This window comes from Triticum dicoccoides, chromosome 5A (assembly GCF_002162155.2).
Source record: "Triticum dicoccoides isolate Atlit2015 ecotype Zavitan chromosome 5A, WEW_v2.0, whole genome shotgun sequence".
Taxonomy (NCBI): Eukaryota; Viridiplantae; Streptophyta; class Magnoliopsida; order Poales; family Poaceae; genus Triticum; species Triticum dicoccoides.
Genome location: NC_041388.1, coordinates 423,084,351 through 423,106,825, shown reverse-complemented (window position 1 = coordinate 423,106,825; position 22,475 = coordinate 423,084,351). Strand labels below are relative to the sequence as shown.

Below are 22,475 nucleotides of genomic sequence, written 5' to 3'. Positions count from 1 at the left end.
CTTGTCCATCACATCATTCTCCTAATGATGTGATCCCGTTATCAACGACATCCAATGTCCATGGTTAGGAAACCATAACCATCTATTGATCAACGAGCTAGTCAACTAGAGGCTCACTAGGGACATGGTGTTGTCTATGTATCCACACATGTATCTGAGTTTCCTATCAATACAATTATAGCATGGATAATAAACGATTATCATGAACAAGGAAATATAATAATAATCAATTTATTATTGCCTCTAGGGCATATTTCCAACAGTCTCCCACTTGCACTAGAGTCAATAATCTAGTTCACATCGCTATGTGATTAACACTCACAGGTCACATCGCCATGTGACTAACATCCAAAGAGTTCTGGGTTTGATCATGTTGCTTGTGAGAGAGGTTTTAGTCAACGGGTCTGAACCTTTCAGATCCGTGTGTGCTTTACAAATCTCTATGTCATCTCCTAGATGCAGCTACCACGTTCTATTTGGAGCTATTCCAAATAACTGTTCTACTATACGAATCCAGTTACTACTCAAAATAATCTGGATTAGTGTCAAAGTTTGCATCGGCGTAACCCTTTACGACGAACTCTTTTACCACCTCCATAATCGAGAAAAATTCCTTAGTCCACTATTTACTAAGGATAACTTTGACCGCTGTCCTGTGATCCATTCTTAGATCACTCTTGTACCCCTTGACTGACTCATGGCAAGGCACATTTCAGGTGCGGTACACAGCATAGCATACTGTAGAGCCTATGTCTTGAGCATAGGGGACGACCTTCGTCCTTTCTCTATTCTGCCATGGTCGAGCTTTAAGTCTTAACTTCATACCTTACAACTCAGGCAAGAACTCCTTCTTTGACTGATCCATCTTGAACAACTTCAAGATCATGTCAAGGTATGTGCTCATTTGAAAGTACCATTAGGCGTTTTGATCTATCCTTATAGATCTTGATGCTCAATGCTCAAGTAGCTTAATCCAGGTTTTCCATTGAAAACACTTTCCAAATAACCCTATATGCTTTCCAGAAATTCTACGTCATTTCCGATCAACAATATGTCAACATATATTTATCAGAAATTCTATAGTGCTCCCACTCACTTCTTTTGGAAATACAAGTTTCTCATAAACTTTGTATACACCAAAAAATTTGATCATCTCATCAAAGCATACATTCCAACTCCGAGATGCTTACTCCAGTCCTTAGAAGGATAGCTGGAGCTTTGCATACTTATTAGCATCTTTCAGGATTGACAAAACCTTCCGGTTGTATCACATACAACCTTTCCTCAAAAAAAAACATCGAGGAAACAATGTTTTGACATCCTATCTGCAAGATTTCATAAATAATGCAGTAATCGCTAATATAATTCCAACAGACTCTTAGCATCGCTATGAGTGAGAAAGTCTCACCGTAGTCAACTCCTTGAACTTGTCGGAAAAACATCTTAACGACAAGTCGAGCTTTCTTAATGGTGACATTTACCATCATTGTCCGTCTTCCTTTTAAAATCCATCTGTACTCAATAGCCTTACGACCATCGAGCCGTTCTGCCAAAGTCTATACTTTGTTTTCATACATGGATCCTCTCTCGGATTTTATGGCCTCGAGCCATTTATCGAAATCCGGGCCCACCATCGCTTCTCCATAGCTCGTAGGTTCATTGTTGTCTAGCAACATGACTTCCAAGACAGGGTTACGTACCACTTTGAAGTAGTATGCATCCTTGTCCTCCCACGAGGTTTGGTAGTGACTTGATCTGAAGTTTCATGATCACTATCATAAGCTTCCACTTCAATTGGTGTAGGTGCCACAGGAACAACTCCCTGTGCCCTGTCACACACTAGTTGAAGAGACGGTTCAATAACCTCATCAAGTCTCCACCATCCTCCCACTCAATTCTTTCGAGAGAAACTTTTCCTCGAGAAAGGACCCGATTCTAGAAACAATCCCTTATTGCTTTCGGATCTGAGACAGGAGGTATACCCAACTGTTTTTGGGTTGTCCTATGAAGATGCATTTATCCGCTTTGGGTTCGAGCTTATCGGCCTGAAACTTCTTCACATAAGCGTCGCAGCCCCAAACTTTTAAGAAATGACATCTTAGGTTTCTCTAAACCATAGTTCATATGGTGTCATATCATCGGAATTACGTGGTGCCCTATTTAAAGTGAATGTGGTTGTCTCTAATGCCTAACCCATAAACTATCATGGTAATTCGATAAGAGACATCATGGTATGCATCATATCCAATAGGGTGCATTTATGATGTTCGGACACACCATCACACTATGGTGTTCCAGGCTGTATCAGTTGTGAAACAATTTCCACAATGTCTTAATTCTGTGCCAAACTCGTAATTCAGATATTCATCTCTATGATCATATCATAGATATTTTATCCTCTTGTCACGACGATCTTTCAACTTCACCCTGAAATTACTTGAACCTTTCAATAATTCAGACTCGTGATTCATCAAGTAAATATACTCAACATCTACTCAAATCATCTGTGAAGTAAGAACATAACGATATCCACTACATGCCTCAGCACTCATTGGACTGCACACATCAAAATGTATTACTTCCAACAAGTTGCTTTCTAGTTCCATTTTACTGAAAACGAGGCTTTCAGTCATCTTGCCCATGTGGTATGATTTGCATGTCTCAAGTGATTCAAAAATCAGGTGAGTCCAAACGGTCCATTTGCATGGAGTTTCTTCATGCATATACACCAATAGACATGGTTCGCATGTATCAAACCTTTCAAAACAAGTGAGCCCAAAGATCCATCAACATGGAGCTTCTTCATGCGTTTTATACCGATATGACTTAAGTGGCAGTGTCACAAGTAGTTGGTACTATCATTACTATCTTTTGGCATGAACATGTGTATCACTATGATCGAGATTCAATAAACCATTCATTTTAGGTGCAAGACCATTGAAGGTATTATTCAAATAAACAGAGTAACCATTATTCTCCTTAAATGAATAACCGTATTACGATAGACATAATCCAATCATGTCTATGCTCAACGCAAACACCAATCTCGATGGTAGAGGGAGCGTACGATATTTGATTATATCAACATTGGAAACACTTCCAACACATACCATCAGCTCACCTTTAGCTAGTCTCCGTTTATTCCGTAGCTTTTATTTCGAGTTACTAACACTTAGCAACCGAACCGGTATCTAATACCCTGGTGCTAGTAGGAGTACTAGTAAAGTACACATCAACACAATGTATATCCAATATACTTCTATCGACCTTGCCAACCTTCTCATCTACCAAGTATCTAGGGTAATTCTGCTCCAGTGGTTGTTCCCCTTATTACAGAAGCACTTAGTCTCGGGTTTGGGTTCAACCTTGGGTTTCTTCACTAGAGCGGCAGCTGAATTGCCGTTTCATGAAGTATCCCTTCTTGCCCTTACCCTTCTTGAAACTAGTGGTTTCACCAACCATCAACAATTGATGCTCCTTCTTGATTTCTACTTTCGCGGTGTGAAACATCGCGAATATCTCAAGGATCATCATATATGTCCCTGATATATTATAGTTCATCACGAAGCTCTAGCAGCTTGGTGGTAATGACTTCGGAGAAACATCACTATATCATCTGGAAGATCAACTCCCACTCGATTCAAATGATTGTTGTACTCAGACAATCTGAGCACAAGCTCAACAATTGAGCTTTTCTCCCTTAGTTTGCAGGCTAAGAAAATCGTCGGAGGTCTTATACCTCTTGACGTGGGCATGAGCCTGAAATCCAAATTTCAGCCCTCAAAACATCTCATATGTTTCGCGACGTTTCAAAACGTCTTCGGTGCCTTAATTCTAAACTGTTTAACTGAACTATCACGCAGTTATCAAAATGTGTATGTCAGATGTTCACAACATCCACAGACAACGTTCGAGGTTCAGCACACTGAGCGGTGCATTAAGGACGTAAGCCTTCTAAGAAGCAATGAGGACAATCCTCAGTTTACGGACCTAGTCCGCATAATTGCTACTATCAACTTTCAACTAATTTTTCTCTAGGAACATACCTAAACAGTAGAACTAGAGCGCGAGCTACGACATAATTTGCAAAATCTTTTGACTATGTTCAGGATAATTAAGTTCATCTTATGAACTCCCACTCAGATAGACATCCCTCTAGTCATCTAAGCGATTACATGATCCGAGTCAACTAGGCCGTGTCCGATCATCACGTGAGACGAACTAGTCAACGTCGGTGAACATCTTCATGTTGATCGTATCTTCTATACGACTCATGCTCGACCTTTCGGTCTTCTATGTTCCGAGGCCATGTCTGTACATGCTAGGCTCGTCAAGTTAACCCTAAGTGTTTTGCATGTGTTCCGAGGCCATGTCTGTACATGCTAGGCTCGTCAACACCCGTTGTATGTGAACGTAAGGATCCATCACACCCGATCATCACGGCGTGCTTAGAAACGACGAACTGTAGCAACGGTGCACAGTTAGGGGAGAACACTTCTTGAAATTTTAATGAGGGATCATCTTATTTACTACCTTCGTTCTAAGCAAATAAGATGTACAAACATGATAAACATCACATGCAATCAAATAGTGACATGATATGGCCATCATCACTTTGCTCCTTTTGATCTCCATCTTCGGGGCTCCATGATCATCATCGTCACCGGCATGACACCATGATCTCCATCATCATGATCTCCATCATCGTGTCTTCATGAAGTTGCTCGCCAACTATTACTTCTACTACTATGGCTAACGGTTAGCAATAAAGTAAAGTAATTACATGACGTTTAAGTTGACACGCAGGTCATAAATAAATAAAGACAACTCCTATGGCTCCTGCCGGTTGTCATACTCATCGACATGCAAGTCGTGATTCCTATTACAAGAACATGATCAATCTCATACATCACATATATCATCCATCACATCCTTTTGGCCATATCAGATCACATAGCATACCCTGCAAAAACAAGTTAGACGTCCTCTAATTGTTGTTTGCATGTTTTACGTGGCTGCTATGGGTTTCTAGCAAGAACATTTCTTACCTACGCAAAGACCACAACGTGATATGCCAATTGCTATTTACCCTTCATAAGGACCCTTTTCATCGAATCCAATCCGACTAAAGTGGGAGAGACAGACACCCGCTAGCCACCTTATGCAACTAGTGCATGTCAGTCGGTGGAACCTGTCTCACGTAAGAGTACGTGTAAGGTCGGTCCGGGCCGCTTCATCCCACGATGCCGCCGAATCAAGATAAGACTAGTAACGGCAAGCATATTGAACAAAATCAACGCCCACAACTACTTTGTGTTCTACTCGTGCATAGAATCTACGCATAGACCTAGCTCATGATGCCACTGTTGGGGAACGTAGCAGAAATTCAAAATTTTCCTACGTGTCACCAAGATCTATCTATGGAGAGACCAGCAACGAGGGGAAGGAGAGTGCATCTACATACCCTTGTAGATCGCTAAGCGGAAGCGTTCAAGTGAACGGGGTTGATGGAGTCGTACTCGTCGTGATTCAAATCACCGATGACCAAGTGCCGAACGCACGGCACCTCCGCGTTCAACACACGTACAGCCCGGTGACGTCTCCCATGCCTTGATCCAGCAAGGAGAGAGGGAGAGGTTGAGGAAGACTCCATCCAGCAGCAGCACAACGGCGTGGTGGTGATGGAGGAGCGTGGCAATCCTGCAGGGCTTCGCCAAGCACCGCAGAAGAGGAGAAGAACTTGGGAGAGAGGGAGGGGCTGCACCAAAGGCAAAAGGTATGTTTGAGAGGCCCTCCTGTTGGAAATATGCCCTAGAGGCAATAATAAAAGCATTATTATTATATTTCCTTGTTCATGATAATTGTCTTTATTCATGCTATAATTGTATTATCCGGAAACCGTAATACATGTGTGAATAATAGACACCAACATGTCCCTAGTAAGCCTCTAGTTGACTAGCTCGTTGATCAACAGATAGTCATGGTTTCCTGACTATGGACATTGGATGTCATTGATAACGAGATCACATCATTAGGAGAATGATGTGATGGACAAGACCCAATCCTAAACATAGCACAAGATCGTATAGTTCGTTTGCTAGAGTTTTCCAATGTCAAGTATCTTTTCCTTAGACCATGAGATCATGTAACTCCCGGATACCGTAGGAGTGCTTTGGGTATACCAAACGTCACAACGTAACTGGGTGACTATAAAGGTAGACTACGGGTATCTCCGAAAGTGTCTGTTGGGTTGACATGGATCAAGACTGGGATTTGTCACTCCGTATGACGGAGAGGTATCACTGGGCCCACTCGGTAATGCATCATCATAATGAGCTCAAAGTGACCAAGTGTCTGGTCACGGGATCATGCATTACGGTACGAGTAAAGTGACTTGCCGGTAACGAGATTGAACGAGGTATTGGGATACCGGCGATCGAATCTCGGGCAAGTAACATATCGATTGACAAAGAGAATTGCGTACGGGGTTGATTGAATCCTCGACATCGTGGTTCATCCGATGAGATCATCGTGGAGCATGTGGGAACCAACATGGGTATCCAGATCCCGCTGTTGGTTATTGACCTGAGAGTCATCTCGGTCATGTCTACTTGTCTCCCGAACCCGTAGGGTCTACACACTTAAGGTTCGGTGACGCTAGGGTTGTGAAGATATGTATATGCAGTAACCCGAATGTTGTTCGGAGTTCCGGATGAGATCCCGGACGTCACGAGGAGTTCCGGAATGGTCCGGAGGTAAAGAATTATATATAGGAAGTGCAGTTTCGGGCATCGGGACAAGTTTCGGGGTTATCGGTATTGTACCGGGACCACCGGAGGGGTCCCGTGGGCCCACCGGGTGGGGCCACCTGTCCCGGGGGGCCACATGGGCTGTAGGGGGTGCGCCTTGGCCTACATGGGCCAAGGGCACCAGCCCCACTAGGCCCATGCGCCTAGGGTTTCCACCAAGGAAGAGTCCAAGTGGTGGAAGGCACCCCTAGGTGCCTTGGGGGGAGGGAAACCTCCCCTTGGCCGCCGCCCCCCTAGTAGATGCCATCTACTAGGGCCGGCACCCCCCCTTGGCACCCCTATATATAGTGGGGGAGAGGAGGGACTTCATACCCCAGCCCCTGGCACCTCCCTCTCTCCCCGTTACGTCTCTCCCTCGTAGTCTTGGCGAAGCCGTGCTACTGTGACGCCCTGCATCCACCACCACGCCGTCGTGCTGCTGGATCTTCATCAACCTCTCCTCCCCCCTTGCTGGATCAAGAAGGAGGAGACGTCTCCCGTCCCGTACGTGTGTTGAACGCGGAGGTCCCGTCTGTTCGGCGCTTGGTCATCGGTGATTTGGATCACGTCGAGTACGACTACATCATCACCGTTCTTTTGAACGCTTCCGTGCGCGATCTACAAAGGTATGTAGATGCATCCGATAGCTCGTTGCTAGATGAACTCCTAGATGATCTTGGTGAAACGAGTAGGAAAATTTTTGTTTTCTGCAACGTTCTCCAACACCTCCTACCCCACTATATATAGGGATCCCAAGGGGGGGTGCGCCAGCCCCTAGGAGATCCAATATCCAAGGGGGCGGCGGCCAGGGGAGGAGTCCTCCCCCCCCAAGGCACCTAGGAGGTGCCTTCCCCTGATGGGACTCTTCCTTTAGGGTTTCCCCTTCACCCTAGGCGCATGGGCCCTAGGGGAAGTGGCGCCCCAGCCCACTTTGGGCTGGATCCCTTCTTACTTCAGCCCATGGGACCCTCCGGGATAGGTGGCCCCACCCGGTGGACCCCCGGGACCCTTCCGGTGGTCCCGGTACAATACCGATGACCCCGAAACTTGTCCCGATGGCCAAAACAGGACTTCCTATATATAAATCTTTACCTCCGGACCATTCCGGAACTCCTCGTGACGTCCGGGATCTCATCCGGGCCTCCGAACAACATTCGGTAACCACATACAAGCTTCCTTTACAACCCTAGCATCATCGAACCTTAAGTGTGTAGACCCTACGGGTTCGGGAGACATGCAGACATGACCGAGACGTTCTCCGGTCAATAACCAACAGCGGGATCTGGATACCCATGTTGGCTCCCACATGTTCCACGATGATCTCATCGGATGAACCACGATGTCAAGGACTTAATCAATCCCGTATACAATTCCCTTTGTCTATCGGTACGATACTTGCCCGAGATTCGATCGTCGGTATCCCGATACCTTGTTCAATCTCGTTACCGGTAAGTCTCTTTACTCGTTCCGTAACACATCATCCCGTGATCAACTCCTTGATCACATTGTGCACATTATGATGATGTCCTACCGAGTGGGCCCAGAGATACCTCTCCGTTTACACGGAGTGACAAATCCTAGTCTCGATTCGTGCCAACCCAACAGACACTTTCGGAGATACCCGTAGTGTACCTTTATAGCCACCCAGTTACGTTGTGACGTTTGGCACACCCAAAGCACTCCTACGGTATCCGGGAGTTGCACAATCTCATGGTCTAAGGAAATGATACTTGACATTAGAAAAGCTTTAGCATACGAACTACATGATCTTGTGCTAGGCTTAGGATTGGGTCTTGTCCATCACATCATTCTCCTAATGATGTGATCCCGTTATCAACGACATCCAATGTCCATGGTTAGGAAACCATAACCATCTATTGATCAACGAGCTAGTCAACTAGAGGCTCACTAGGGACATGGTGTTGTCTATGTATCCACACATGTATCTGAGTTTCCTATCAATACAATTATAGCATGGATAATAAACGATTATCATGAACAAGGAAATATAATAATAATCAATTTATTATTGCCTCTAGGGCATATTTCCAACACATCTAACCACAACTACAAGCACTGAAGCGAGCCGAAGACACGCCGCTATCATTGCACCTCTCTTGCTGGAGCCGGGAAAACCTTGTTACTCGGAAAGTCGTCGTGCTTAGACTCCGTAGGACCATCGCAACAGGACAACAACCGACGCCGATGAAGAGTAGCGTAGATCGAAAGGATCCAACATGAACACACACAAACATAGGCAAACAACGATTAGATCAGAGCAGATCCACCAAAGACAAATCCACCACACACACATATTTTTTTGAGGGTAAAGCAAAGCTTTATAACTTAACGGTGTACGGGCAAGTCGCCCGAAACACAAACAACCACTGAGGGCGGTACAATAGAGTCCCAGCTAGCGCTGTCATTTGGCAAACAACTACGACCAACTTTAGCTAATTCGTGTGCTACAGAGTTCGCAGTACACCGACAAACATTGATGGAGTGTTGAGGAAACCACATCTTGAGCTGGAATTTAGTGTCCTCAATGATGGCCACATAAGGAGATGAATCCACCTTGGTGAAGTCAAGAGCTTCGGACAGGAGCTTTGAGTATGTTTTGAAGATCACCCGGAGTGCACCAACCTCGGTCGCCATTGAGACGGCCTCAGACATGGCAGTAGCTTCCGCAGCAAAAGGGTTGGCAACGTGTTCCTTCCGTCCCGCACGGGCCAGCATGACCTCCCCAGCATCACCCCGTATCACTACGCCCCATGTTACAAAGGACTCGCCCGGGGTGAAAGCTCCATCCAAATTGATTTTGACCCTGTCCTTCTCCAGGGGTTGCCATCTGCAGTCCGGTTTGTGTTTGGCCTTTGCACCAAAAAGCTGCATATACTCATGTGTGTTACTAAACACACGCCGAACCACCTCAGACACAGGGACTGGTAGCTCGCCCTCTCTAACCTTGTTCCTGTGGTTCCACCAATGCCACCAGAATGTGAGAATCTGTACTCTTTTCTTTTCATCTAACGTCCACAGGAAGTCCTGCATTGCATGCACTGATGTGAATTGTTCAAACTCCATTCTGGTCGCTTCCAAGCTCATGGCTCGACAGGCTATCTTAACCTCTTTGCATTTGACGAAGAGATGTGCGCCATCCTCATCTGCAAGGCCACACAAGAGGCACTTCGTGGATTCAAGTTTAACTCCCCTTCGGGCAAGATTTGTCCGCAACGCAAGAGACTCATGTTTGATCCTCCATGTGAACATTTGAATTTTGCGCGAGGTTGGAAGTTTCCAAATCCTCTTCCAGGACATATCATCACATCGGTCCAGGTTGCCAGCCGCCGTGGCGCTGTTGCCTGCGCCATCGCCGCGATCTTGTTTCTCCAGTTGGACCTGCAGCTTGTAGGCATTCCGGACTGAATGTTGGCCCTTGCTGTCAAAGTGCCAAGCCATGAAATCGTCAACACCTTCTCGAAGCGGGATCTGTAGGATATGGCGAGCGTCATCCGGCCAGAACGATGCATTAACAAGTTCTTCATCCCAGGTACCTGTGACCGGGTTGATGAGCTCGCTGACCTGTGTGAGCAGGCTCTGTCCACGTGGGGGTGATGACTTGCCTCGACCAAGCTCTAGGAATCCATGGATCAGTCCATATCTTCACCGTTGAGCCATCCTCGATCCTCCAGATGTAACCCTGTTTAACTAGATCGAGGCCCTTCAATATGCTTCTCCAGGTGTAAGATATCCCGTCTCTCGGCACCGCCTCCAGGATACTGCAGTGCGGGAAGTAGCGAGCTTTCAAAATTCTGCAACAGAGGCTGTCGGGGTTTTGAAGCAGGCGCCACCCTTGTTTGGACAACATGGCGATGTTAAAATTGTGCATGTCCCGAAATCCCAATCCTCCCATTGCTTTTGGCTTCGTCAGAGTCTCCCAGCTTAACCAGTGCATTGTATTCTCCTTGTCCTGGTGGCTCCACCAAAACTTCCCTAATAACGAGTTCAGCTCCTGGCAGAAGGTTTTGGTGAGATCGAAGCAAGACATGGCAAAGGTCGGGATGGCCTGCCCCACGGCCTTAACCAGAGTTTCTTTCCCACTCTTTGCCAAGAGTCTTTCCTGCCAGCCATGGACTCGCCCACACAAGCACCTTTTGATATATGCAAACGTGCGACGCCGGGATCGACCAACATGTACAGGCAGTCCCAAGTAGCGATCATTCCAATCCTCACTCATGATTTGCACTTCCGCCTTCACCCGTTGTTTAGTGTGCTCATCCGTGTTGGGGGAGAACATGATAGCAGACTATGTTGGGGGAGAACATGATAGCTCCAGAATATAAGATCAAGGAGCTCAGGAGGGAACACGATAGCAGACTATGTTGGGAGAGAACATGATAGCAGACTATGTTGGGGGAGAACATGATAGCTCCAGACAGGATTTCGTTAAAATCTCCAAGGCATAGCCACGGTCGATCCTGCTGATGTTGCTGCTTGAGAAGTCGTAGGGTTCTCCATGTTTCTTTTTTCCTTTCTGTAGCCGACTCCCCATAAACACCTGTCAACCGCCATATTGAGCCATCCTCTTCCTTCACGTCTACGTCAACATGTCTCCTCCCATACGAACGAAGTGAAATATCGAGTCCCCGCCGCAAGAACATTGCAACTCCCCGGCTACGACCCATCGGGTTCCAGGCGGATAAGTTAGCGAGCCCTAACTTCCACCGGAATCGATCCAACTCCTTCTCTGTGAGCCTCGTTTCCGCCAAAAACAGCACATCGGGATCCTCCGCCCTCCCCAACTCGAGGAGAGATCGAACTGCCGGGCCGTTCCCGAGCCCCCGACAGTTCCAACTGATGATTTTCATTGTGCCCGGCGGGGCTGCTCGGACAGCCCGGCCGATATCTTATCAACATTAATATTGTTGTTTGTTGTTCCCTCCTTGCATTCGCTCACAACCACTCCCCCTTCCATCAGCTTCCCTCTCTTCGCTTCCTCCTCCACCCCTACCTCGTCCTTCTCATGACATCTCTTCTGTCCCAGTACAAGCTCGCTGCTATGCCCTTCGCCCCTGTTACTTTCATTCTTCCTGGGAAGCCGGTGGAACGTCCCCCCTTTTTATGGTTTTGTTTTCCGCCCGCCTCCATCCTGCCCTTAGTGGCCGCCCGTGGCTGTGTTACTGGACCCTTCTCCTTTGCCTCCACTTTCTCCTTAGGGAGCGACACCTGTAATTTCTCCCTCAGATTGGCATGCTGCTCAAGCAAGGCCACCTCTTTCCCCTGGGGCGTGTTATCACATGTGACCGGAACCTGTGCAGCAGCCTCATTCATATTCAACCTCCTCGGTTTTCCACCATGTGCAGGGTTGTTGGTTAACACCTTTGCAGGACTCGTGACTTCCTCTTCCCCCTCAGCTTTGCCTCCTTTCCCATCTCCCTCCCGAGCTCCCTCCTTCCTCCAAGATAAGCTGTCGCTGTCGCTGCCACTCCCACTCCCCGATCTTCCTCCCGCACGGCTATACCCATACTGCCAAAAACCTCCTGCACTACCTCCCCTTCCCTTCCAACTGTGGTCTTCCTCATGTGCAAACCTCCTCTTCCCCATATCTGCTCTAAGCCAAGGGCCAAATTGAGGGTCCTCACCTTTCTTCATCTTGATAGAGCACTCCTTGGCCACATGTCCGATGAAGCCGCATGTGTAACAAAAGTCAGGCAAGAACTCATATTCGAAGAGGCACCAGAGACCTTCTTCCTCCTCTCCCTCCTTCCCATCAATACTCATATCCTTCTTTCTCTTCTGTGGTTCCTTCTCATCCTCATCATCTAGGGTAAACCCTCTCATGATTGGCTTCTCTATGTTCATCCTGATTTTCACCCGTAAGAATTTGCCAATTGCTCTTCCATCCGCACCAACATCCACTTCAACAAATCGCCCAATGATGTTGCCTATTTCCTCCGCTGTGGCTTCATTCATCATACCGAGAGGGAGACTGAAGATTCTCACCCATATAGGGATGTCATTGAAGTCATAGTCCTCTATTCTCTTGCTTGGATCATAGTCCTCCACCACAACAAGATCCTTATCAAACATCCACGGCCCGTCCTCAAGTGCCTTCCGCTTACCAGACTCCTGTTTGAGTGTGAACACAAACCTGTTATCCCCCGCCTCCTTGCAGTCAATTCCTTTTATCGGGCACCAGATCCGGCCCAAGGAGAGGCAAATCGCATCTGGATGAGCCGGCTTCTCGGACACCACTCTCCCCACCGCCTGAAACTTCGATCCTTTCCCTTTCTCCTTCCCCCCCAGCCGGATCTTGACCCCTTTCCTCTCTTCCTCCGACAACTTGAGACTCCTCAACATCCCTGCTACTCCCTCCATCTACCTCCTGTCGGCCAATGGCCGCCGCCGGGCACCTCCTAGGGTTTTGGTGTCTTATGACCATGCGCCCTAGGGAGCACACAGAAGGTTTTGGTGGAGGGGTTACGACGAGGCTCGCTTAGATGCGAGAGACGAACGAAATCGATCAAGGTCAGAGAGATGGCGATCGATCACAGACGAGAGCTATGGGTGAGGAAGTACGTCCGAAACCCTAATCGCCTCCGCAATCGACGGAGCGATACGCGAACCGTCACCAGGTGGGACGGACCCAACAAGCCACGCCACAATCGTGCACGACTACCTTACCGCACACACATATTGATGAGAACTGTCGTGTTGTTTCTATTGCATTGACGGCTTTTCGCTCTTTCACATGGCTAACATTTCTTAAGCAAAAGAAGAAGAACACATGTGGACGGGCGATGCTACACGCCGCCGGCTGACGGGTGGCCAACCGAGCCACGTTTGCGCCACGTCAACCCTGGCAAACCCCAATCGCTCCTCACTGAAGCCGCGGCCGGTCAAAGCCGTCGCGAGCTCGCAAGCTCCCCCCCGCCGCGCGTGTGTTCTTCTCCCTGACGCAACCCACTTCCGCCGCCGCCGGCGAACGCTATCCCCCTCGCCGCCATGGTCACCCGTCTCCTCCTCGTCCTCCTCCTCACCCTCCTATTCTCCACCTCCTCCCCCGCCGCCGGCTCGCCGCACATCTCCGCCGTCATCTCTCAGTCCGGCCTCGACTTCGCCAAGGACCTGCTCGTGCCCCGAGCCGCCGAGACCCTCGCGCAGCTGAGCGTCCCCGACATCGAGCGGTCCGTCAGCATCCCCATCATCGGCGCCGTCCGCACGGTCGCCTCCCGCATCGTGCTCGGCGGCGTGGCAGTCGCCGACTCCACCGTCGCCGCCGGGGACACGGGGGTCGTGGTGGCCGCGTCCCTGTCCAGCGTCAACCTCACCATGGAGTGGAGCTACTCGTACAGCTCCTGGCTCGTTGAGATCTCTGACAGCGGGAATGCTTCCGTTCAGGTAATACGACTGACGGGCTTCAGGTACTAATTGGTTCATGAATGTTAATAATGCTCATAAGTAGAGGTAATTGCATCCTCAAGAATAGACGTAAACCTAGTTTTCGGAGAACTAATTCATATATACATCGGCTGTAAAGAAATTTTCATCTCTTCAGTAAGTACATGGGTGTCTATGTGTATTATTCAGTAGTACAAACTATTTTATGGGATAATGATATTTTTCCTACCTATTAGTGCAGCATGATTGTTTTACATAAGCTTCAATTGAAACAATACTCATATCTTGGCTACATACTGGTACCAGCATGACTTTTTTACTTAGGATTCAATTTGGTCAGCCTGCAGGATTGCTTTGACCAGCATATGACATTTTAGCACAATGGGGTTTTGAACTTACGATCTACTCCCTCCGTTCACAAATATAAGTTGTTTTAACTTTTTCCTGAATCGAATGTATATAGACACGTTTTAGTGTGTTTGTTCACTCATTTCAATCCGTATGTAGTCCATAATGAAATATCCAAAACATCTTATATTTGGCAACGGAGGCAGTAGAATCTAACTATACACCTAGACAGAAGCAAGCAACTAAACAGTATTTCGGCAAGGTAACTTAGAAATGCCGTATGCGTCATAAATCATTTTGGTCTGATAATAAGCTTGTTGTTCATTTGGACAAGGCAAAAAGTGAGTTACTTTTATTTTTAAAATTATTTAAGTTGAAAAGCTTGCACAAGAAACTAAGTACCTGGATTCAAATTACATGCCTTCCTTTGCAAACAATTGCAGCCTTTTGTATGTAATTTTTACATTTACTTGGAAGTGTTCTTAGCATGTCAAACCTTGCACCTTTGTTTTGTTCATTGTGGTGCGACATAGTATGTGATAGTTACACATCCTTTACCTTTTTAACTTTTTAGTAGTAGACACCCTTGACATGCATATGGAAGAAGGTACAAGGTGTATTCATGAATCCTTTTCACTAAGGTTGAAGGAATGGATGTTGGGGTTTCCATGGGGCTGAAGAATAAAAATGGATCGCTCAAACTATTTGTCATGGAATGTGGCTGTTATATGAAAGACTTGGACATAACACTCAATGGAGGATCCTCTTGGTTTTATCAAGGGTACGTGGTTCACAATTTCATATTTGTGAGTACTTTGTCAACTCCTTTGAATAGGGTTTTTCTATATAAAACTCTTGGCATGATATGTATCTGAAGTGAACTAGGGTTTTTCTTTTTGAACGAATTTTAGTGAGATGTTATTTAACCCACATCAGTTGATATATCCTCTTGCTTTTTGTAGATTCATAGATGCTTTTAGCAATCATATCAGATCATCTGTGGAAAATGCGATTGCGAACAAAATAGTGGAGGGTGCATCGAAGCTCGACCTTTTCCTAGGAGGTCTTCCAAAGGAAATTTATGTTGATAGAGTCGCTGCTATGAATGTGACATTTATTAATGATCCACGCTTCAGTAGTTCCTCTGTTGAGTTTGATATAGATGGACTATTTATTCCATCTGATAAAACTGCTCCTCAGAGTGACATGCATTTTGGTGATACCAAACTTGCACCACCTCTTGGCAGCTCTTCAAACATGCTGTGGATTTCATTGGACGAAGATGTTTTCAACTCTGTTTCAGCTCTCTACTTCAAGGTATACTATGATCATTTATCATTGTAAACTTGTTCCTTTTCTCTTCCTATTTCAAAAGAATAGTATTCTTATTGACTATGTGAGTGCAGAGTTGCTAACTTGAACCTAGACGTTTTCCATGCTTCAACTATACTACTACATACCAGTGAGCCTATTCTGATTGATGTGATTACTTTCGTCATTCAGGCTGGTTTACTACAACATATGGTGGACAAGGTTCCCGATCAGTTTCTTTTGAACACTGCTAGCTGGAGGTTTTTGATTCCAAGGTTGTACCGTAAATATCCAAACAAGGATATGCTGCTGAACATTTCTGCTATATCACCTCCCTCTGTGAGGATTAATGTGGGTAGAATTGACACCACAGTGGACTTAGATGTCACAGTAATCGTATTGGGTTCTGATGATAAAGTTCCAGTTGCATGCATATCACTGGTGAGTTTTTCTTCACTGATTTTGTGTGTTCCTATCCTAGTTGTTCAGTTTATGAGAGGTAATCTATTGGAGTGAAATAACAATGCATATGCACCATCTGGGTGGTATTAAAGTATATCTTCTTATGTTGCTTCAGGCTCTCAATATTTCAACTTTTCACACAATCAAACTAAACTAAACTAAACTATACTTTGCTGTATTGGATAATTGGAAGTTTGTATCTCCATGAAAACATATGCATCTTTCTCAATCTCTTAATGTTATTCTTATTGTAATACATATTGCTTTTGCAGTCAGTTGCTGTTTCTGGACATGCAAGTGTTTCTGGAAATAATCTCGTTGGAAAGGTTGAGTTAAATTATTTCTCGTTCGACTTGAAGTGGAGCGACATTGGCAAACTTCATACTGGTATAGTGCAGGTAATTTTTGCCTCGGCATTTTCAGTTTTTTTGTCTCCCAGTGGTAGGGGCCTTTAATTGCACCCAAATGCACACTTTAGTAAGATGTAGCAGGGGAGATTCCTAATCTAAATGCTAGCACTGAGATGAGCTTGGAAATTGCTACCTCATGTCTAGGAATTATGAAAGATTATGTTATGCTAAGTACTTGAAGGGGCACCATTTTATAACAGAAAATGCCTTCAGAGATGTCCTTAAACCTGACGCTAAAAGAAAAACCAATGGTTACTAATGGAGCTGCACTCATGTTTCATTATACCTAATTTTACTTTACTTACTTGAACATCATTTTTTCCTTCTGGAGTTCTGATACTCTGAACCGATGCTAATCCTGTTAAATTGTCAGAGTCTGATGCGTATCATCCTGAAAAATTTGTTCGTGCCCTACGTGAACTCGTATCTTGGACAAGGTTTCCCGTTGCCCATCATCAAGGGCTTCGTCATAAGAGATGCTTATATCCTCACTTCATACTCAAGCATAATTGTTAGCTCTGATGTTTCCTTCATCGAACCAATGAATAGATCTGGAATAGCAGTTGTTGGACCAGTCAGCAAAGATCCGGTAGTCACCATGAAACAATTAGTATAAACTAATGTACGTTGTGAAGCTATTTCATTGATTGTATCTGTTGTAGTCTGGCATCGGTTGTGTAAACAACTAGTATAAACTAAGGTCCGGCATCGATTGTAGTCTGTAAGTAATCACCCCTCGATGAAAATCTGTAAATAACCACAGCTGTAACTTTGTAAATGTAAATATTTCCGTGAATCTGGTATGTGAGAACTGACAACTAGTCTGGACCCGCTGTAACACTATGTTTTATACTGGAGAATTAGTTGATGGTTTCAACATTGTGATGTATCCGCGGTTCTTCCATATGACAATTATAATACGTGGCCGTTTGTAATCGTAATGTCGTTCGGTCAACTATAATACGTTGGGAATTCCCAGTACAATTGACAAAGATAATGAGAAATAGATAACGTACATATACAAATTGATGGATTGTTTTGATACAAAATAATTAGATGCGATTACTCAACGCCCTGATTGCAGATTTGTCACAGCTTTCTTCTCAATGCTGAAATATTGATCACTGACAATCGTCGAGTGGACCATTGCCGAGGGTTCCTCAAGTAAGCTTTCCATTTCTTCAGGATTCTGTTGCACCCATGGATGGTGCATCACCTTCCTCAGCCTATCGAGCTTCTCTGCAACTTCCTTCATTGATGGCCTGTTCTCACCAGACATCTCCAAACAATGCTTTGCCAGCTCCGCGATCTCTTCAAGAATCTCCATATTGTCCTCGTCCTTGATCCCATCATCCAACATAACCTCAAGCCTATTCTCCTTCATCGCAGACATAAACATCATTGATAGGCTCTTCTCCTGCCCAAGGGCATCGAGATTAAATGGCTTCTTGCATGTGAGCAGCTCCAGAAGAACAACACCGAAGCTGTACACGTCACTCTTGTCTGTCAACTGACATGTTTGCATGTATTCGGGGTCGAGGTACCCACAAGTTCCTTGCACAAGTGTGACAAACTGGGACTCGTCGGTTGGTGCAAGGATGGAGGCGCCAAAGTCGGAGACTTTAGCTTTGTGGTTATCGTCGAGAAGGATGTTGGAAGATTTAACATCACCATGGAGGATCGGAGTTGAAGCCCCCGAATGAAGGTAGGAGAGTGCCTCGGCAGAGTCATGGGCGATCCCCAAGCGAGTGGCCAAGGAGATGCGCCAGCCATGGTTGCCATGGATGAGATCAAAGAGCGTGCCATTTGGGACATACTCGTACACCAGCATGGGGACTTCCACCTCCAGGCAACACCCGAGGAGCTTCACGACATTTCTGTGGTTGATCTGGGCTAGTATCAGCATTTCTTTGCCGAATTCTTTCTTGTGTTGCTCGTCAATTGTCATGCATCTCTTGACTGCTACTTCAACATTACTCTTGAGAAGTCCCTTGTAGACAGTTCCATGGCCTCCCCGACCAATGACTTGTTTTTCACTAAACCTGTTCGTGGCTTGCTGCAATTCTTCTTCTGAGAAGATTTTGAATGCATCGGCGCCTTGCCGTGACTTCATTTCTTCAAATAATATCGTACCACCGTGTTGCCGAAAGTAGGCCAGTTTCATATTTCGTAGCTTTCTTCTCTCTTGGATCAAGCATGCACAAGCTACAACAATCACAAGGACGACAAGTCCTACACTTGCACCTGCATGAGGTATTTGTTCGAAATGAATTAGTTTCCATGTGTAGTGGCCAGTTATAATAAAAGTATTATGTTGAAGGAAAAGTGACCATCATTTTCTATGAATATGCGTTGTTTTCAATTAAGAAACAATCATGCATTATAACAGCATATTCCATAACGAATCTAGTACTTTCAATTTTATGTTGTCAATTTGTAGTAAAATCTTCAACAGTGATGGTCACACTTCTAAAATGTTTGATTGATAAAAAGAAACTGATCATACTTGTGACGGGAGATATTAGAAATTTGGCCAAACATGACTTGCTTCTAAAGAAAACAAATTAGGCTATCATCTTAGTACAAACTTCCGTATTACTGTACTTCGTAGGTGTCCAATTAATTGCCCACAAGCGATGTTATTTTGGTGCTCGCCGTACACACGAACTTACCTACAACTGGCATTGCCTGAAAACGGGAAGGCTTTTTTTGAATTGGCACACAAACGCCATTCGTCATATAATTCCCTGGGTAGCATGAGCAGCTGTAGTTTCCTGGCGTGTTCTCGCATATACCGTCGCCGCAAGGATTGACAAGGCGCCGGCACTCATCGATATCTGGAACCAAACAATTGTTTGTAGTTAGAATTGCTAAACACTGTATACAATTTGATTCTTACGTGAGGTCTTATGTCAATGCACAAGGAAGCAATACCCCGGCATCCATTCGCGATGTAAGGATTGCCTTGGTATCCATCAGAGCAGTTGCAGCGATAGCCTGGGTTGTGGGTGGTGGAATCAACACACACACTGTGGCTGCTGACACATGCGTAGGAACTCTCGTTCCTAACTTCCTTGCAAGTCTGTAGTGCTATTTTCCAGTTCAGGACAATAGGAACGTAGCCCTTGTATGTATCATAAAACACTGTGGATTTGACATAGCTAGTTTTGAAGTTGAAAGCTGCCTTTTCCATCACTGTTATGTAGCTGCAGCGGCTGTCTCGCCATATTTTTGTGGTGTTGTACTTTTCGTTGAAATAGCCATTATAATACTGTATGTCTTTTGGGACATTGGCTTGGCAGCAGCCAGCACCAGAACATGTGTCATTCTTCAGGGGGTCGCCGCTCTCGCACGTGGACGAGCAACCTATTACATACTGCACGTGTGGAAAATATAATATGATGTGATGTCCTGGACCTAACTTACACTAGTCCTCTATTTCAAAATACTTTTAAGTTCTAGGTTTCTTTTAAGCCAAACATCTTTACATTTGACAAAATTTACTAAAAAATATACAAATATTACAACACCAAATTAGCTTCATTAGATTCATCATAATATTTTTTTCATACTATATAAATATTTCATCATATAGTAGAATCTGGTCTTCGGTGGTTGGATCCGGTGACAACGGCTCTTGAGCGCCGTTCCCTTTCTGAAGGCGTTGTTATTGAAGAATATTGTTGTCCTTGTTGTGTTAAAAGATGCTTGATGTGGATATGGTCATTGATGTAATTTGGTGATCGATGTTGATCACTTTGAGTGTTTTTTTCCACTAAGGCATAGATTTGGTCTTGTATGACTTTGCTATTCGTCGGCGGGTTTATTTGTTGTGTGTACGTGTTGATGTTGGTTGTATGCATTCTAACTATGCAGAGGCCAGGTGTGTGCTCATTATGTTTGTGTTTTCTTGATGCTATATTTTAAATCAATTCAAACCACCTTTTATCCAAAAACATATATAAATATTTGATGTTGTAGATGTTAATACGTGATTCTATATACATGGTCAAACTCAAAGAAGTTTGACTTAGAACATATCAAAATGAGTCTACATCTTAATAAATAATGGCTTGCATGATACCACATACATATTACTCCTCACTATGACCAGCCTAAACCGAAAAAGAGAGAGTATGAACTAAAAGGTCTCTTGCAAAAAGACAAATATGAAAGTTAATCAATGTAAAAATTAGGGGCTTTGTTGCTCACGAATGGTGAGAGAGCTTCAAGCTCTACACAAAACACGAGGCTTACAGAAACTAAAGGGCTAGAATTCCCGCAAAAAAAGAAAAGAAAAACTAAAGGCCTAGAAGTTACCGGTCTAGTACACATCGTGGACATAAGACCAGCGGCCGTCCATCGGGTGGATTCAGTGCAGGGTTAGGATAATAAACTACAATACTCCCTCTGTAAATAAATATTAAAGCATTTATTTTAGTAAATTAGTGATGTAAACACTCTGATATTTCTTTACGGATGGAGTATCTAATAACATCAACATAAGAGTTTTAGTGTTTTGTTAAGTTAACTTATAGCATGATCCACAAAAAGAAAAATACTCATAGCATGTCATTTGCTTGTTATCTGATAATGGATATGTAATAATGAACTAAAAACAGTTGTTTGGGGCAGGTTTTACACCCTCTAAATTGATTAAAGAAAAATTCGGCTTTCCAGACATTTTCACCCGGATCAATTCAGTATAAGAAAGCGAAGTACTTACAGAAGAGCTTATCATATAAGCAAGAGTATTGCACCCGATGATGATAACTGTATTATCAACCTCCGATATCCAGAAAGGTGTGTTGGTGAGGTTCAACCATCCATTTGAATAGTTCGTAGTGCCAGTGGCCGGGACATAGCACTGCCAAGAGATGGCCGTGTTCATCGTGGCCGTGCCGTTAGTCAAGGAGATCTTAGTCACCTCGACGGCCCCCGCAAAAGGCTTCTTCACGCCATCCACGGCCGTGCAGTCGAGCCCAAAGCCGGGGTGGAACGCGCACTGATCACCGATGCCGAACGGGAACGGGATGTCGACGTCGCCGCACTTCGCCGGGCAGCCGGGACGATGGCCTGCCGGTACAACGGCCGTGGCGACCACCCAAATCCCTAAAAGGCTGAGGAAAATATAGCCAGAGAGAAGAAACCGAGGATAGCCCAGCTTCATCATTGCCGCCGCCGGTGAACGGGTAGGTGTGGACGTAGGCTCCTAGCTGACCATGGTATTGCTCTGGGTCTACAATTAATTGGATGAATGCCAGTAGTCTCCAAACGAGGAGAAAATTCTGCAGACGAATTGAGGAGTTCGTTCGGGAACAAACCTTGATTTTATAGCCGAGCCTCGATTGGAACTTGTTTAGAGGTCATGTCGCCATCACCCTTGTGGGATATCCAGAAGAATCATTCTAGGAGTTAATGTTGACCGTGTCCAAGATGGACCGGGGACACTCCCTATTAAATTCCATCTGGGAGCACTTCCGAATTAATTGAGCATAAAAGAGATAGCCGACATCACTGGATGAGGTAGCCTCGAGTGAGATATGCTGACGGAACACCTTTGCTTGCTTGTAGAGGGAGGATTCATAATAGATAGATGAATACCCACGGTTTCCAAATTTGAGGACCTGCCATACATCGTAGAGCCCTCCCTCTGCGATTCCTTATCGGTGTCACCCGACATGCACCCTCTACGGACATGCTCCGCTCGTCGAGCATTTAGTCGTGGGTGCAAACCATGCGGCCGCTCGTCGAT

At 45.2% G+C, this 22,475-nt stretch overlaps 2 protein-coding genes across 2 annotated transcripts; one reads left to right on the top strand and one right to left on the bottom strand.

The window, feature by feature from the left end:
* The first annotated feature begins 13,668 nt into the window (after positions 1-13,668).
* LOC119302002 (putative BPI/LBP family protein At1g04970) lies at positions 13,669-17,597 on the top strand. The gene is made up of 6 exons (XM_037579010.1): positions 13,669-14,189; positions 15,179-15,318; positions 15,500-15,854; positions 16,041-16,289; positions 16,583-16,708; positions 17,094-17,597. Exons 1-6 carry the CDS (start codon positions 13,794-13,796, stop codon positions 17,334-17,336), a joined length of 1,509 nt encoding a protein of 502 aa, XP_037434907.1. The 5' UTR covers positions 13,669-13,793; the 3' UTR covers positions 17,337-17,597.
* A 107-nt stretch (positions 17,598-17,704) lies between these two features.
* Positions 17,705-22,005, bottom strand: LOC119302001 (putative wall-associated receptor kinase-like 16). The gene is made up of 4 exons (XM_037579009.1): positions 21,447-22,005; positions 19,655-20,096; positions 19,393-19,557; positions 17,705-18,964 (listed from the first exon to the last, which is right to left on the bottom strand). The coding sequence occupies exons 1-4, from the start codon at positions 21,891-21,893 to the stop codon at positions 17,787-17,789; spliced, it is 2,232 nt and encodes a 743-aa protein (XP_037434906.1). The 5' UTR covers positions 21,894-22,005; the 3' UTR covers positions 17,705-17,786.
* Between the last annotated feature and the right edge of the window lie 470 nt (positions 22,006-22,475).